This window comes from Thalassophryne amazonica, chromosome 11, assembly GCF_902500255.1.
Source record: "Thalassophryne amazonica chromosome 11, fThaAma1.1, whole genome shotgun sequence".
In the NCBI taxonomy this organism is placed as follows: Eukaryota; Metazoa; Chordata; class Actinopteri; order Batrachoidiformes; family Batrachoididae; genus Thalassophryne; species Thalassophryne amazonica.
Genome location: NC_047113.1, coordinates 18791733 through 18808287, shown reverse-complemented (window position 1 = coordinate 18808287; position 16555 = coordinate 18791733). Strand labels below are relative to the sequence as shown.

At 44.6% G+C, this 16555-nt stretch overlaps 1 protein-coding gene across 1 annotated transcript in view; it reads right to left on the bottom strand.

The window, feature by feature from the left end:
- adam19b (ADAM metallopeptidase domain 19b) overlaps positions 1 to 15562 on the bottom strand; it is a 67595-nt gene extending 52033 nt beyond the window's left edge. The window contains exons 1-3 of the mRNA XM_034181037.1: positions 15342 to 15562; positions 11989 to 12101; positions 11780 to 11850 (exon numbers count right to left, since the gene is read on the bottom strand). Of these exons, the coding sequence (XP_034036928.1) occupies positions 11780 to 11850; positions 11989 to 12101; positions 15342 to 15450 (293 nt within the window). The 5' untranslated portion in view covers positions 15451 to 15562. The remainder of the gene's footprint in view (positions 1 to 11779; positions 11851 to 11988; positions 12102 to 15341) is intronic.
- Between the last annotated feature and the right edge of the window lie 993 nt (positions 15563 to 16555).

Genomic DNA, 16555 nt, shown 5'->3' with positions numbered 1-16555 from the left:
TCACTCTTGCAATACAACAAAGCCTCAAGCCTATTTGCATTCTGGTGATGCAAGAAAAGAAAAAAAATGCTCTGTGTGATGGAAGAGTCTGGATGTCATCCAGGGTCTGGACAGATGACGTGATTGAGGACCGCGTTAGCAGTTGAATTGTGGCTGTCTGGCAGTGAGACAGAGACAAAGGCTTTGTTCAGTCCCAGGAGGAGAAAGAACGGCCGGGGGAGTAATGCTAATGTACTGGAGAGCTAGGCAGAGGGAGAGAAGTGGAGGGGATGTGGGGTAATGCATGAGGGTCAGTGGGTCGCATTCTCTCATCGTATCAGGTGACATCACTGCACATGGGTGGAAGCAGGGAGGAGGCTGATGCAAAGTCAAAGCACCACCCAGCAATGGATGATGAAGAGCTTTTACTGCAGCGCTGTGTGTGTGTGTGTGTGTGTGTGTGTGTGTGTGTGTGTGTGTGTGTGTGTGTGTGTGTGTGTGTGTGTGTGTGTGTGTGTGTGTGTGTGTGTGTGTGCATGTCATATGTCAGCCTGCATGTCTTCTCCCGATGCAAACACATACCATATGGATCGTGCCACGCTGAAACTAAACAAAGTCAAAAAGGAGTCAAGGACACGCGAGTGCATCCTTAGGCCTCCGACCAATCATGTCAGCAAGAATGCAGGTCTGTGTTTTTAACCTTGTTTATGTTCTTTTGGGGGGCTATGTGCGATCTGTCTGCGTGTGGTCACACACTCCCACTGCTAGCTGCAGACTCTGTGTGGGAAATGTATATTTGTACTGCAGCCCTCTGAGGAATACAATCACAATGAGGTGAAGGGAAGGAATGAGCGTCAGTCAGAAGCTCATTTCTGCAGCGCTCAGAATATGACAGAAGGAAAGGAGAGGTGACCGGCACAATAATGTGATCATTTCCTCAGAGAGTACTTTGTTCAGGGGTTCGTGCACTTAAGGTTGTGCTTGCAGGGCATTAACAGAGGAAGACATAAAGTCATGCCGAGGAGGAAGAGGAAGGATGGATATTCTCAAGATTCATATCCAAACCAAGCACACTCTCACCTAAACTGACCTTAACTGCCTCAGTTTTCCTCTTTCCATGGGTTTTCTCACCTCAACCCTTCTCCCCTTGACCATACATCATTCACTTACTTACACAGTTTCCTCCCCCCGGTCTTTTTACATCCCTTTTCCTGCACTCTGAGTCAGCACATAGGCCCTGCCTGGCTCTTAACCAAATCAACTCTGCATGAGTGCACCACCGCCTTTCATTAAGATAAAAGCTTATGCAGTCGCCGACAGACTCTTACGGATGCGCTCAGATGCCAAAAGAAGCAGTTACATGCACGAAGAAGCATGAAAAGGGAGGACAGAAATGGACTGAGTCTTGACTCCAGCCACTAAGGAGGAGTCAGGTCAGGGAGCATGTGTTGGAGCAGCGCTGCGCCGCATCCACCACACTGCAGAACTGGACCATCCAGACTGACGACTGGTCCATCCCACCTCTCAACAGTAACTATCGATTGACTGCAGCCAAGTGAAATGTGGGTGTACCCCAAGGCCTTTTCAAGTCCTCAACACTGAGGTACTTACATGTTGGAACCCACTCAGCCAAGCGGGCCACATGGCCAAAATACTGTAGGGGACATTCTCTCATAATGCCAGTGACACTCCTCATCTGAGTATTCCTCAGTAACTGTCTGTTTGACACAAAGTCATTCTAACACCCAAGCAACCTCCGAGGAGACCGAGTACCAAAGACATCCAATCCCAACCCAGTATCACAAGCTTTTTTTAATGCTCCCCCCACAAAATGAGTCACATTTTCGTGACAGGGGTTTTTTTTTATGTTACTATTACTAACCCTCCCCCTCCCCCTAATCCTAACCTAACCTAACCATAACCTCCCAGACCCCCCTGCATTACTTTTCATTTTGTGCTCCCATAACAAAATATGTTCAAATGAATTTGTGCACTTTTCGTGACAATATCACAAACCAATAGATTCATTTGTATTTCATGATGCTGAATGATGAAATGCCGTGAGATTAGTTGGTCCAATCCTCATGATCACCGGTTAACATCCAAGTCTCACAGCCACCACACACAGTAAGCAGTGGTGGTGCACCCAAAAATTCACAACTATACAGTTTTCTTCATGGTTGGACTGTATGGTAAATTAAGGCACTGTTTCTCAACTTGGGGTCCATGGCCCTCTTAGGGGTTTGTAAAGTTTTGTCTTTTCGAAGGCCGTCAAAAGGAGACATGTACATCACACGCATAATTTATGCCGGTGCAGCCGGTGCAATGCATTAGGGCCCAATCAGGAGCTTCACTGACCCCTTGATTTCACACCTTCATTTTACTTCATTGCATGGGATTTGTGTAGATGTATTGCTACAGAAAGTGCTTCTTATACCTGTGGAGGGGACATTCTGGACATTCACACTGAAAGGGGTTTACTCTGACCCAGAAATTTCCACTAACACCCGAAACAGCCTGTTCAGCTTCTGCCAAAGTGCAGAAAGGACGTGAAGAAATGAGATCATATAGGTACGTTTCAGTCATTTAATGTCATTAGCTTGTTACAGCCCCATTAATTATTAATAAATAATGTGCCACTCCTTCATGTTTAACCTGTTTTGATTTCAAATTGAATTCAGCATAAATCTGTGTCATTTTTGGCACTGAGCCTGAAATAGGAGCCATCTTCTGGTTCTTTTGAATAATAAAACATGATCTTAATTTGGAAAAACTGTCAGGATTTGGACTTTGTGTGGTACGTGTTTTGTTTTACTCCTATTTTGTTTGCATTTGTTATCTGTCTGTTCTCTTGCTGTGTCTTTCTGCTTGGGTTTACTCTGTCCTGCTCTTTCTTGTCTCTCTCTTGGCTCTTGGTGGTGGGCGTTCCTCTCTGTCTGGTCACACCGCGGTTCTGGAAGTTTCACGTCACACCTGGTCTTATTTGCAGCTCATCACCTGGGTGCTAAATAAGCCTCACCGTTTGCTCTTGTCCCTCGCCAGATCGATGTGCCTTGTGCCTTCCTTCCAGCGCTGTTTGTGTGTTTTTTGCCTTGCTCTTGTTGACTCATTGTGTTTTATGACCACCTGCCTGTGTACCTCGACCACGCTTAAGCCTGATGTTTTTTGTACTGTTGCTCTTCTTGGACTGTCTTTCTGTGTACCAACTCCAGCTAACGTCACAAGTAAACACTTTAAATCTACAGAGCTTTGTTCCTGCATCTTGCATTTGTGTCCAGCCTGCTTTGCCAGTCAAATCTGATAAAAACAGAAGAGAGATCAAATTAATCATATAAACACTCCATTAAAGTGTTCACTGCAGATAATTTGAATGGTTTTTGGGAATCCCAGATGCCCTTTCTCATTCCTGTGGATCGCTCTTAACCAAAGATTTTGTTTTGGCACTCATTGCTGGAAATCTGAAGAAAATTACCTTCATTCCTTTGTGCCAAACATTTGACTTGTGAATTTATGCACTGAGGCACTGAATTAAAGTTACTGGATGATTTGTAATATTCTCTTTATTTTCTGCTAAAAATAAAACGCTCATCATCAGGGATTTAAGTCTCTATTAATTGTTATCGTTCATATTTTGGTAAGTGCGCACTTACTGTAACCTGTTGAGGAAACATCTGACAGCTTTACCACTGTGTTAATAAATCATGACAGACATCTGCAATTGTGTGATCAAACTGAGTAGGGTTATGAATTGCTGTTGTGTGGGCCGCCAGAAGAGGTACTGCTGGCCCACCACCAGAGGGCGCCCTGCTTGAAGTGCGGGCTTCAGGCATGAGAGGGCGCTGCCGCCACGGACTCAGCCGGGAGTGACAGCTGTTACTCATTACTTCCTGACAGCTGTCACTCATTCTTCATCATCTCACTCCATAAAACCCAGACGTCATCTCCACCTCATCGCCGAGATATCATACTTCATTGGAGGTAATATCCTCAGCCTTTTGTAAATCTGTTTATTGTGAGTGTTTGCAGGAGTACCGGTCCTTTTTGTGGAGGCTGTGCAAGACGGCACTCTTTTTCCTCTGAGGGATCGCTGCAACATATTGAGTGAGAGGTGGAGGTGGCATTCCCACCGCTGTTGTTACTGGGTGTACACACACCCACACTTGACTGTCTTTGTTCTTCGCCAGCAGTACCAGATCCGACAGTCGGGGACGGTGATCACCTGGGAATTCGGGACTTGGCAGCTCCAGTATTCACCAGGTTCTGTGGCTGGCGGAAATCGTGTGGTTCCGGCTCTTCTCAGGACGGACGTCTTCTATCCTCGAGCCTGCCCACACGTCACGTTTGTGGATTGACTGTAATGATATTCTGAGATTGTCTGTATGTTCGTTGTGCACAATTCACAACATTAAATTGTTACCTTTTGGCTCATCTATTGACTGTTCATGTGCGCCCCCTGTTGTGGGTCCGTGTCACTACACTTTCCCAACAAATTGCTGTGCTTTTACTTTATAAGCTATCTGTGATTGATTTTGATTTTGACAAACAAAAAAGCAAACAACCAACAACAACAACAACATCGGATCTTTTCTGTGGCGTTGCATCGATTCCTTTGCTGCTGTCTGATGTTCTGCTCAAAGGCTGGTTTGCAGGACAACAGTTAATTTGGGAGCTTCTCCTTGGAGACAGCATGAGTGTGCATGCACGTGTGCGAGCAAGCGAGTGTGTGTGGGGGCGTCGGGAGGGCCCAAGGAAAATATTAGCACAGGAACAGCATGACTACTTTACAGCTGTTACATAAGTAACATTAACTCACTTAAAAATATTATTGTTTTATTGATGAACCAAAGAGAAGTATAATTAAAAGTTATATATGTGTTAAAGTTAATATGAGTGAGTGTGTGTGTGCACGCACTGAAAAAAGGAAACGTGATTTAAATATGTACATCGATTGTACATAATCAGAATGTGCCCAAATAACATCATATTCTTATGTTCCTAATAGAGATAGAAGTAAGAAAATGATATTTTGGACACATTCTGATCATGTACAATCGATGTACATATTTAAGTCATTTAAATACAACAGATTTTTTTCCCTGTGTGTGTGTGTGTGTGTGTGTGTGTGTGTGTGTGTGTGTGTGTGTGTGTGTGTGTGTGTGTGTGTGTGTGTGTGTGTGTGTGTGTGTGCGTGCGTGTGTGCAGAGGCTGGGGGAACTCCAAGGAAAAAAGGGAGAACTACTAGATTAAGTCTTGTGGGGGAAAAAAGGTAGACTGAAAAAAAAAAGAAAAAAAAAAAGAAAGGGTTACTGAACAGAAAGAGAATATGGAAAGAGATGATCCTGGTCAGGCTAAGTGATGGAGGTGATGAGGACACGTGGGAGCAGCTGCAACACAGAGATGACCTGAGCAGTGACACTGCATTGTCTTTTCTCTGGCTTCTCTCCAAGCACGGTCACTGAACTTCACCATCACAAACTGATCTCACAATCTTACACGTTCCATCTCCACTCGGTGCACATTCAGGTGAGCAGAGGACAAATCAAGAAGCTGTAGTCCAGTAGGACCTTAGCTGTGCAGGCTGAGGAGAAGCCCTGTGTGATGGCAGTGTGAATTATGAAACACCAAATACGACTGCAAAGGCCTTTCTCTGAATTATAGCACCCTAATTTGGTGTAAGTGAATGCTGTTATTGCAGCACATTCCTTTGAGGAATGTTCAATAAACTGACAAGAATAATATGCAAAATCCCAGAGCATTTGTGCACTGGGATTTAATTCATTGAAACTACATGTTTTCATGCAAGAAACCAGATCAACTCTGGGCTTCTTTCTCCCACACAGTCACTGAAATTTCACATCATTTCAATTCTGTTCCACTCCACCTGTATAACCAGTGATGTAACAGAAAAAAAGTACTATGCTCAGTTGGCTGGGTGTCTTTGCAGCTTCCCTCACTCAATGTTTTTGATGAAGTCAAACACATATTCGATGACTTGGAAATGCTCGTGCATCCATCTTCTGAGCTGGTTAATGGGGAAAAAAATCTCTGTAAAACTGATGATTTGTATTAATGATCGTGATATTTACTTGTGAAAATGGAGGGGCTGTGCATAAAAAATGCTTGGTAATGTGATATTTCTGTCAAACCTCTTTGATTAAAGCCAAAGTTTCACACTACAAGCATATTTTCATTGTTTCATTTCAACAACACTGTGGTGCATAAAAAGGCAAATAAAATAATAATAATAATAATAAATAATAAAATAAATAAAATGAAAACCTTCACTGTTTAAATACTTATGAACTTGCCTATCCATCTGTCAATAAACTCACTCCAACAGATGATACATGCTTGGGGTTTGGAAAAGCCTAGGAACAAATTATCTGTCTACCCACTGATGAAATAAAATCATCAAACACTACATTTTTCTCAAATTTCTGGGTGTCAAAAATTTTGCATAATATTGTGTTGTGTGTTGTTTAAAGTTCTGTAACATTTTTATTTCCCACAGTACCACATAGTACTTGCATCACATTTCTGGCAAACAAGTGATACCCATCAGTGAAGAAATGTTCTTGTTTCAGGAAGGAACTGCTTAAAAGAAAGTGTTACAAAATTACAATTTACACAATTGTACTTTGTTCTTCCCCTTTCTTTGCAACAAAAACTGCTAACATTGGTTGTTTTTGGCCAATATTGTCAATTCTGTCCCAGTTTTTCCCCTGTGTGCCAGTGACTGAGGCTGTTGTAATCAGTTTCTTATGGTGTCTCTCTATGAACATGATAACTAAAAATTGGCTGCATGGATTTTCGCCAACCTTGGAGAGAACATTACTTGGGCAGATGTCTTGAGATGATTAACTTTTGGAGAGAATCAGACCAAAGGTCAAGGTCAACAAAATATTGTGTAAAAAACACATTTTCCGCCATATCTATGCAACCAATAGAGCGAAAGAGATGATCTGACATTTATATTGATCAGTAAAGTATTTGTGATCGATTCTTAACATGACTTTTTGACATATATTCCCACGTGCCCTCTGTTGCCTCTCTTTCATTAAGGACTTCATCAGGCATAATTCTGAGCACGTACACACAGACAGTCCACTAACGTGTGAGTGAAGGTAATTCCCTGTTTAGGAAGTGATCCAGTCTGGCCACCTGCTGGGAATGTAGAGCAGGGGTGCAAATCTCTCAGGGAGCAGTCAGACAGACACGGCAGGGTCGTGTCTGAAATACAGAGCGCTCGTACTTTCAAAGGGTAAATGGGCTTAAACTCAGAAGTATTAATCCACAACTGTGCTGTATCTCCACACTTCCTGCTGTCACTTCTGTTCGTTTAACAAGTGAGATCCCCCTCTTTCATTATCAGAAAGGAACTGCGCCATCAGATTACAGGATGTCAGATGCTGAGGCACAACCGCACTTCCTGTTTGCCCAACGCGTACAGATCGAGTGTCAACGCCCTGCCACCCAAAACCATCACCCAACTTTGGTTCTCCAGTGGCCCCCACCCTCTGCACCCACAAGGTCACTGACCTTATTCATGCATCTACTGACAGATAACATCTGGTCAAATACATGAGCTGGACAGGATGTCTTGGAGAAAAGTAACAGCACTGACATACGGCGTTACATTGATGCCTAATTAAAGCTATGGTGTGTATGATATATATAGAACCATCTGTTCGTCTATAATCCTGCAATAACGAACTGCTGCATTTTCATATGAAGAGAATGAAGTCTCCATATATACATGGGAGCAGGTCCCCTTATGGAGGCCGCCGCAATGATGCAGTAGACCTAAAAGGACATACTTGCTCTGCCTTTTGCATTCTGCAGCTCATCCCTCATTTCATTATTGCGAAATGGAGGATCATACCTATTGCTTATCACAAACAAACAAACAAAAAAAACCCAAAGAAGCATGAATCCCTGTCCACAAAGAAGTGGAAACATAAAAGGAATTAAAGTAAATTGTGATGGCATAATGCAATCTGCAGCTTCACCACTAGATGACACTAAATGCTACACACTATAGCTTTAAAACTATTACAAGTCTGTTCAAAGTGTAATGATACTTAAAACAATCAAGACCAACCAACGTTTTCACTGCTTTTCATAAAATTCACTTCAGGAATAAAACAAGCCTCCATGACCAGTAAATGATCAAGGACCGAGAAGGTCGCCCGGTATGGCGGAGCCGGGGTCCCACACTGGAGCCAGGCCTGGGGTTGGGGCTCGTGCGCGAACGCCTGGTGGTCGGGCCTTAGCCCATGGGGCCCGGCCGGGCTCAGCCCGAAAGAGCGACGTGGGCCCACCCTCCTGTGGGTTCACCACCTGCAGAGGGGGCCATGGGGGTCGGGTGCAGAGAGGATTGGGTGGCGGTCGAGGGTGGGTGGCCCGGCGGCCCGGTCCATGCTCACAGCCCCTGGCTGTTGGGACGTGGAATGTCACCTCGCTAGGGGGGAAGGAGCCTGAGCTTGTGCGGGAGGTTGAGAGATACCGACTAGAGATAGTTGGGCTCACCTCCACACACAGCTTGGGCTCTGGTACCCAACTCCTGGAGAGGGGCTGGACGCTTCATTTTTCTGGCATCGCCCACGGGGAGAGGCGGAGAGCTGGGGTTGCATTGCTTATTGCTCCCCAGCTCAGTCGCCAAGTGTTGGAGTTCACTCCGGTGAACGAGAGGGTCGCGTCCCTACGCCTTCGGGTCCGGGACAGGTCTCTCACCGTTGTCTCGGCCTACGGGCCGAGCAGCAGTGCAGAGTACCCGACCTTCCTGGAGTCCCTGGGAGGGGTACTATATAGCACTCCGACTGGGGACTCCATTGTTCTCCTGGGGGATTTCAACGCCCACGTGGGCGGCGACAGTGACACCTGGAGGGGGGTGATCGGGAAGCACGGTCTCCCCGATCTGAACCCAAGTGGTGTTCAGTTGTTGGACTTCTGTGCTAGTCACAGTTTGTCCATCACGAACACCATGTTCGAGCACAAGGGTGTCCATAAGTGCACGTGGCACCAGGACACCCTGAACCGGAGGTCGATGATCGACTTTGTAGTCCTATCATCTGACCTTCAGCCACGTGTCTCGGACACTCGAGTGAAGAGAGGGGCAGAGCTGTCGACTGATCACCACCTGGTGGTGAGTTGGATCCGCTGGGAGGGGAGGAAGCCGGTCAGACCTGGCAGGCCCAAACGTATCATGAGGGTCTGCTGGGAATGACTGGTGGAACCCTCTGTCAGCGAGGTCTTCAACTCCCACCTCCGGGAGAGCTTCTCCCAGATCCCGGAGGAGGTTGGAGACATGGAGTCCAAGTGGACCATGTTCTCCACCTCCATTGTCGATGCGGCTGCTCGTAGCTGTGGTCGCAAGGTCTCTGGTGCCTGTCACGCCGGCAATCCCCGAACCCGGTGGTGGACACCAGAAGTAAGGGATGCCATCAAGCTGAAGAAGGAGTCCTACTTATCTTTGTTGGTAGGTGGGACCCCAGAGGCAGCTCACAGGTACCGGCAGGCCAAGCGTGCTGCAGCCCGTGTGGTCGCAGAGGCAAAAACTCAGGTCTGGGAGGAGTACGGGGAGGCTATGGAGGAGGACTATCGGTTGGCCTCGAAGAGATTCTGACAAACCGTCCGACGCCTCAGGAGGCGGAAGCAGCTCTCCACCCGCACTGTTTACAGTGCGGGTGGGGAGCTGTTGACCCTAACTGGGGATGTTGTCTGGCGGTGGAAGGAGTACTTCAAGGATCTCCTCAATCCCATTGTCACGTCTTCCGAAGAGGAAGCAGAGACTGGGGACTCAGAGGCGGACTCATCCATTACCCAGGCCGAAGTCACCGAGGTGGTTAGAAAGCTCCTCGGTGGCAAGGCTCCTGGGGTGGATGAAATCCGTCCTGAGTACCTTAAGTCTCTGGATGTTGTGGGACTGTCTTGGCTGACATGCCTCTGCAACATCACGTGGCGATCGGGGACAGTGCCTCTGGATTGGCAGACCGGGGTGGTGGTCCCTCTGTTTAAGAAGAGGGACCGGAGGGTGTGTTCCAACTATAGGGGGATCACACTCCTCAGCCTCCCCGGTAAGGTCTATTCCAGAGTACTGGAGAGGAGAATTCGACCAATGGTCGAACCTCAGATTCAGGAGGAGCAGTGTGGTTTTCGTCCTGGTCGCAGCACGGGTGCTCGAGGGTTCATGGGAGTTCGCCCAACCAGTCCACATGTGTTTTGTGGATCTGGAGAAGGCGTTCGACCGAGTCCCTCGGGGCACCCTGTGGGGAGTGTTCCGGGAGTACGGGGTCCGGGGTCCTTTGCTAAGGGCTATCCGGTTCCTGTACAACCGCAGCAGGAGCTTGGTTCGCATTGCCAGTAGTAAGTCAAACCTATTTCCAGTGCACGTTGGCCTCCGCCAGGGCTGCCCTTTGTCACCGGTTCTGTTCATTATTTTTATGGACAGAATTTCTAGGCGCAGCCGTTTGCGGACGATGTGGTTCTGTTGCTTCGTCAAATCAGGACCTTCAGCGTGTACTGGGGCGGTTTGCAGCCGAGTGTGAAGCGTCCGGGATGAAAATCAGCACCTCCAAATCTGAGGCCATGGTTCTCGACCGGAAAAAGGTGCTTTGCCCTCTTCAGGTCGGTGGAGTGTCCTTGCCTCAAGTGGAGGAGTTTAAGTATCTCGGGGTCTTGTTCACGAGTGAGGGACAGATGGAGCGTGAGATCGATAGACGGATCGGTGCAGCATCTGCAGTGATGCGGTCGCTGTATCGGACCGTCATGGTGAAGAGAGAGCTGAGTAGGGGGGCAAAGCTCTCGATTTACCGATCGATCTACGTTCCGATCCTCACCTATGGTCATGAGATTTGTCTCATGACCGAAAGAACAAGATCGTGAGTACAAGCGGCTGAGATGAGTTTCCTCCGCAGGGTGGCTGGGCGCTCCCTTAGAGACAGGGTGAGGAGCTCGGTCACTCGAGAGGAGCTCGGAGTCGAGCCGCTGCTCCTCCACGTCGAAAGGAGTCAGTTGAGGTGGCTCAGGCATCTTTTCCGGATGCCCCCTGGACGCCTCGCTGGAGAGGTGTTCCGGGCACGTCCCATTGGGAGGAGGCCCCGGGGAAGACCCAGGACACGCTGGAGAGACTATATCTCTCGGCTGGCTTGGGAACACCTTGGGGTTCCCCCGGAGGAGCTGGGGGAGCTGTGTGTGGATCGGGAGGTCTGGGCGGCTTTGCTTGAGCTGCTGCACCCGCAACCTGACTCCAGATAAAGCAGAAGAAAATGGATGGATGGATGGAATAAAACATGAAGTCATGCAGAACAACAGGTGGAAAAAAATCATATAATTCAATATTTATTTTCCTGGCTCTTTCCCACTATTATCCCACAAAATGTAAACGTATGCACTCCCAACATTTTTGAAAATGGTTATTAGTTCTTACTTTCAATTACAACAATAAAGTGTTGCTTTTATGTGGCACTGCCTCAAAATGAAAGCACCTCCTCCAAACACCCCCCAGCTCACGATGTTCCAGCTCCGCCAATTAATCCAGATCCACTCCCACATTTAACAGCTTCTGCTCAGCTTCAGACACAACCTTTTCACTGTGGTTTGTGAAAAGCCTTAGTCCTTGAGCAACGCTGCCCATAAAGCCACAAACACATGTGGTGACAACATGTCAGTGGTGCAGTAATTGTGGCTGTCACTGCACTGTTGTAACAAACTATCGTCAACAAGTGTGTCTATTTTTTTTTTTTTTTTGGCCAGTGATATTTTTGCATGCACTCTCACTGAATCTTCTGAGGTCACTCACTGGTTTCTCTGTAAGTGTAGTCTGAGTTCCCGTCCCTCAGCCGAGATCAGAACCTGTGTCTCTGCAGGATGCTGCCATGATGGAAGAAAACGCCAAACGGGTTACTCAGAGTGAGATACTGTTAAACACAATTTGTTAGTATATCAAGATTTAACACCACCCACCCCACCCCCCCACACACACACACCATTTTTTGACAGACTTCTCACCTCTTTGGTGTCCGACCTCTTGTGTCTGTAAGGATGCTGCCAAATGGGATAAGTAACTTCATAACTCTGCACATGCTCCAGGATGCTCTTCGGTGAACTCTGCTTAGTTTCTCCTGATTAAAAAAGACACGATACAATTAGTCTGCAACCTAAAAATGTGTTTTTCATATTGACATTAACAAGACAAACAACAATGGCCTCAGTGTCCACCAGGACCCTGCAATTAGCAACCAAGTTTCACCAATACCTCGACAGTCCCATATGTCTTTTATGTTATTGTGCTTGTTAAAAGATTCCACTATAGCCCAAAATAAGAGGTTCACTGATTCTCATCAGTGCCTGTCACAACCCAAAATTTTAGAAGTGAATAAACAGTAGTTTTTAGAAAGTTGCATATGGAAATTTGGTATACCCATTGGCTCCATGAAACCCTTGTCTTGCTAATTGCCGGGAATAGAACAGAATAGAATAGAATAGAATAGAATAGAATAGAATAGCCTTTTTTGTCATTGTACAGGGGGGACAATGAAATTGGGGTGCTCTTGCAGAGCTACTGTACCCCACAAAAAAATTGAAAAACAAAACATCTTATACATCACAAAAAAAATAGGTGTATATATATATATATATATATTATATATATATATATATAATATATATATATATATATATATATATATATATATATATATATATATATATATATATATATATATATATATAAGAGCCTGGTCTGCTTGAGGTTTCTTCCTTATAGGGAGTTTTTCCTCACCACAGTTGCCTAGTGCTCGCTCTGGGGTTGGTAAGGTTAGTCCTTACTGGCGTAAAGTGCCTTGATTCGACTTTCTTGTGATCTGGTACTATATAAATATAATTATAAGTGAATAGTATATTGATGTGTATGTCTGTGTGTCGACATGTAGTAGTGAATTTGTATTTATGTAAATATGACTGATTAGAATTGTTGGACTTGTACTAGCAGGGGTGGGCGCTAATAAGCTTTGCTTCAGCCCACACCCTTTCGGACTCACTAGTTTTGTCTGTGTTTGTTTGTGGAATTGTTCATTTTTTTCTATTTGAATATTTTGTGTGCCGAATAAAAAAACTTTGTCACTTGTCACATATATATATATATATATATAATATATATATATATATATATATATATATAATATATATATATATATATATATATATATATATATAAAGTACAGTGTAACAGTGCCTGTAAACATTTAGGGCATAAGTTGCAATTAAGCAGAAACATTTACATGTTTAATGAATGAAATTTAAATATGAATATGATAAATATAGTAATGAGGCCTACATACACTGAACAAAAATATAAATGCAACACTTTTGTTTTTGCTCCCAATGTCAGTATCTGGTGTGACCACCATTTGCCTCATAAAGTGCAACACATGTCCTTCACATAGAGTTGATCAGCACCCAGATGCTATTGAATGTGCGCATTTGCCCACTCAAGTCAGTTACGACGACAAACTGCAGTCAGGTCAGTACCCCGATGAGGACGATGAGCATGCAGATGAGCTTCCCTGAGATGGTTTCTGACAATTTGTGCAGACATTCTTTGGTTCTGCAAACTGATTGTTGCAGCAGCTGTCCAGGTGGCTGGTCTCAGACGAACTTGGAGGTGAACATGCTGGATATGGAGGTCCTGGGATGCGGTGGTTACACGTGGTCTGCGGTTGTGAGGCCGGTTGGGTGTAGTGCCAAATGACCATTCAATTCATGGGCAACAGCTCTGGCGGACAATCCTGCATTCAGCTCCCTCAAAACTTGTGACATCTGTGGCATTGTGCTGTGTGATAAAACTGATCATTTCAGAGTGGCCTTTTATTGTGACCAGCCTAAGGCACACCTGTGCAATAATCATGCTGTCTAATCAGCATCTTGATATGCCGAACCTGTGAGGTGGGATGGATTATCTCAGCAAATGAGAAGTGCTCACTAACACAGATTTAGACATATTTGTGAACAATATTTGAAACATGGGAGCAAAAACAAACGTGTTGTGTTTATATTTTTGTTCAGTGTATTTAGACAATGGCAAACTTTTTGATATTTTCATGGTTACTTAAAACAGAGTTGAAAGAATATCTCGATCAAAAGTACTCAGAGAGCTCAGTTATGCCACACAAGTATCAGGTCTTTAGACAAAATGTCACATGGGCTTTTAAATAGTCAAGTTCACTAACAATAAAATATTTGAACTCAGTTCCATAAAATTTGCTATTTTCCCATATATTAGCACAGAGCCACAAATTTAATCTTGATCGTTGACCAATCCAAACCCAAATAAACCACTTTCCCCATCCATAGGCCCAATGCACCTGTTTGATCAGAAACAGACAAAGTGTTCTTAAAATATCTTTCTAAAATAACAAATACAAAGAGCAGGAACTAAGGTGGTCACAAGAGTGTATGCCTCTGGTGGCAGTGTCACTGAGTCAGCTTTAATTTGATGGTAATGTCATCCAATTTTGGTCAGGAATTACAGCACTTTGTGATTGTAGGTCAAGATTTCTAAGGGACTATAATAGCTATGCAGATGACTGCTGCTGTTTTATACTCAGGTGAGAGTTATTTCTTCATTATTTCATTAACAATTCAGCAAAAGAAAAAAAGAAAAAAAGTTGCATAAAGAGACACATTATGGCAAATGTGCTTGATCTACTTTTGTCTTCAGAGTAGCCATGCATGGCAGAGCCTAGCGAGGGGAGCCACCAAGACATGCACATAATAATAATAATAATAATAATAATAGTAATGATGATAATGGAAAGCTATAAAACTGTAGGTTAGAGTCACTGGCAAATGAAACGCAATACTTAAGACTTTGTAGCAACTGATTTAACTCATCTCTATGAGATATGCAGAACATAACGCTGTAGTATTTTTTATGCTGACTTGTCAATGAAACAACAAAGGACAAAAACACCTTGCCTGACTGTGTCCAGTTACTTTTGATCCCATAAAAATGGGAAGTCGATTTCAAAGTTTAGTCTGAATAAAGTCTGCATTGTGTTGCCAATGTTTTTCTGAAGGGCTGTGATACTTAAGATACAAGCATTTTCATGTTTCGAAAAAATATGGGCCTAACTGTAAATATTAGTATTTACACTTAACATACAGCAAATAACAACAATAATAAAAACATAGAAAAATAAAAAAAAATAATATAAAAAAAATAAATAAATAAAAATTACGCTCTGATGCAATCCACCTGTTGTGGTAGTTTATATATATATATATATATATATATATTATATATATATATATATATATATATATATATATATATATATATATATGTTAAAGCAGAGACTCACCATCGTGCACGGCGCTTCTGCAGACAGCAATTACGGCGCACAAAATCCACAAATACACCGAGGAGCGCGCGGCATCAGTGCGCGGAAGGCGGCGCGCTCCCGGACGCATTCTAAACACAAACGGCTTCCAACGGATTCACCACACCGAGACATAAATGTGCAAAGGCAGGCTGTCTGTCTCACGCCGGATGGACAAAACGACGCCGGTGTGGCACCGTCGGAAGCCGCCGATCCTCTGAATGAGATGCAGAGCGCGCGAGGCGCACAGCTCGCATTCAACTCCTCCCCCTCCCCTTAGAGATTAGAGGGCGACAGACAGACAGACACACAAAGACAGAGACAGACACAATGACAGACACAAAGACACAGACAGACAAAGGCAGAGACAGACACAAACACACAGACAGACAGACAGACAGAGAGACACAAAGACAGACAGACAGAGAGACAGACACAAAGACACAAACACAATAACAGACAGACACAAAGACAGACAGACAGACACAAAGACAGAGACAGACACAAAGACACACAGACAAAGGCAGAGACAGACACAAAGACAGACAGACACAAAGACACAGACAGACAAAGGCAGAGACAGACACAAAGACACAAACACACAGACAGACAGACAGAGAGACACAAAGACAGACAGACAGACACAAAGACAGAGACAGACACAATGACAGACAGACAGACACAAAGACACACAGACAAAGTCAGAGACAGACACAAAGACAGACAGACACAAAGACACAGACAGACACAAACACACAGACAGACAGACAGAGAGACACAAAGACAGACAGACAGAGAGACAGGCACAAACACAATAACAGACAGACAGACAGACACAAAGACACAAAGACAAAGGCAGAGACAGACACAAAGACAGACAGACAGACACAAAGACACAGACAGACAAAGACAAATGCAGAGACAGACACAAAGACACAGACAGACAGAGAGACACAAAGACAGACAGACAGACACAAAGACCCAAACACAAAGACAGACAGACAGAGACACAAAGACACACACAAAGACAGACAGACACAAAGACACAAACACAATGCCAGACAGACACAAACACAAAGACAGACAGACACAAAGACAGAGACAAAGACAGAGACACACAGACAGACAGAGACAGACACAAAGACACAAACACAAAGACAGACAGACAAAAAGACAAACAGACAGAGACAAAGACA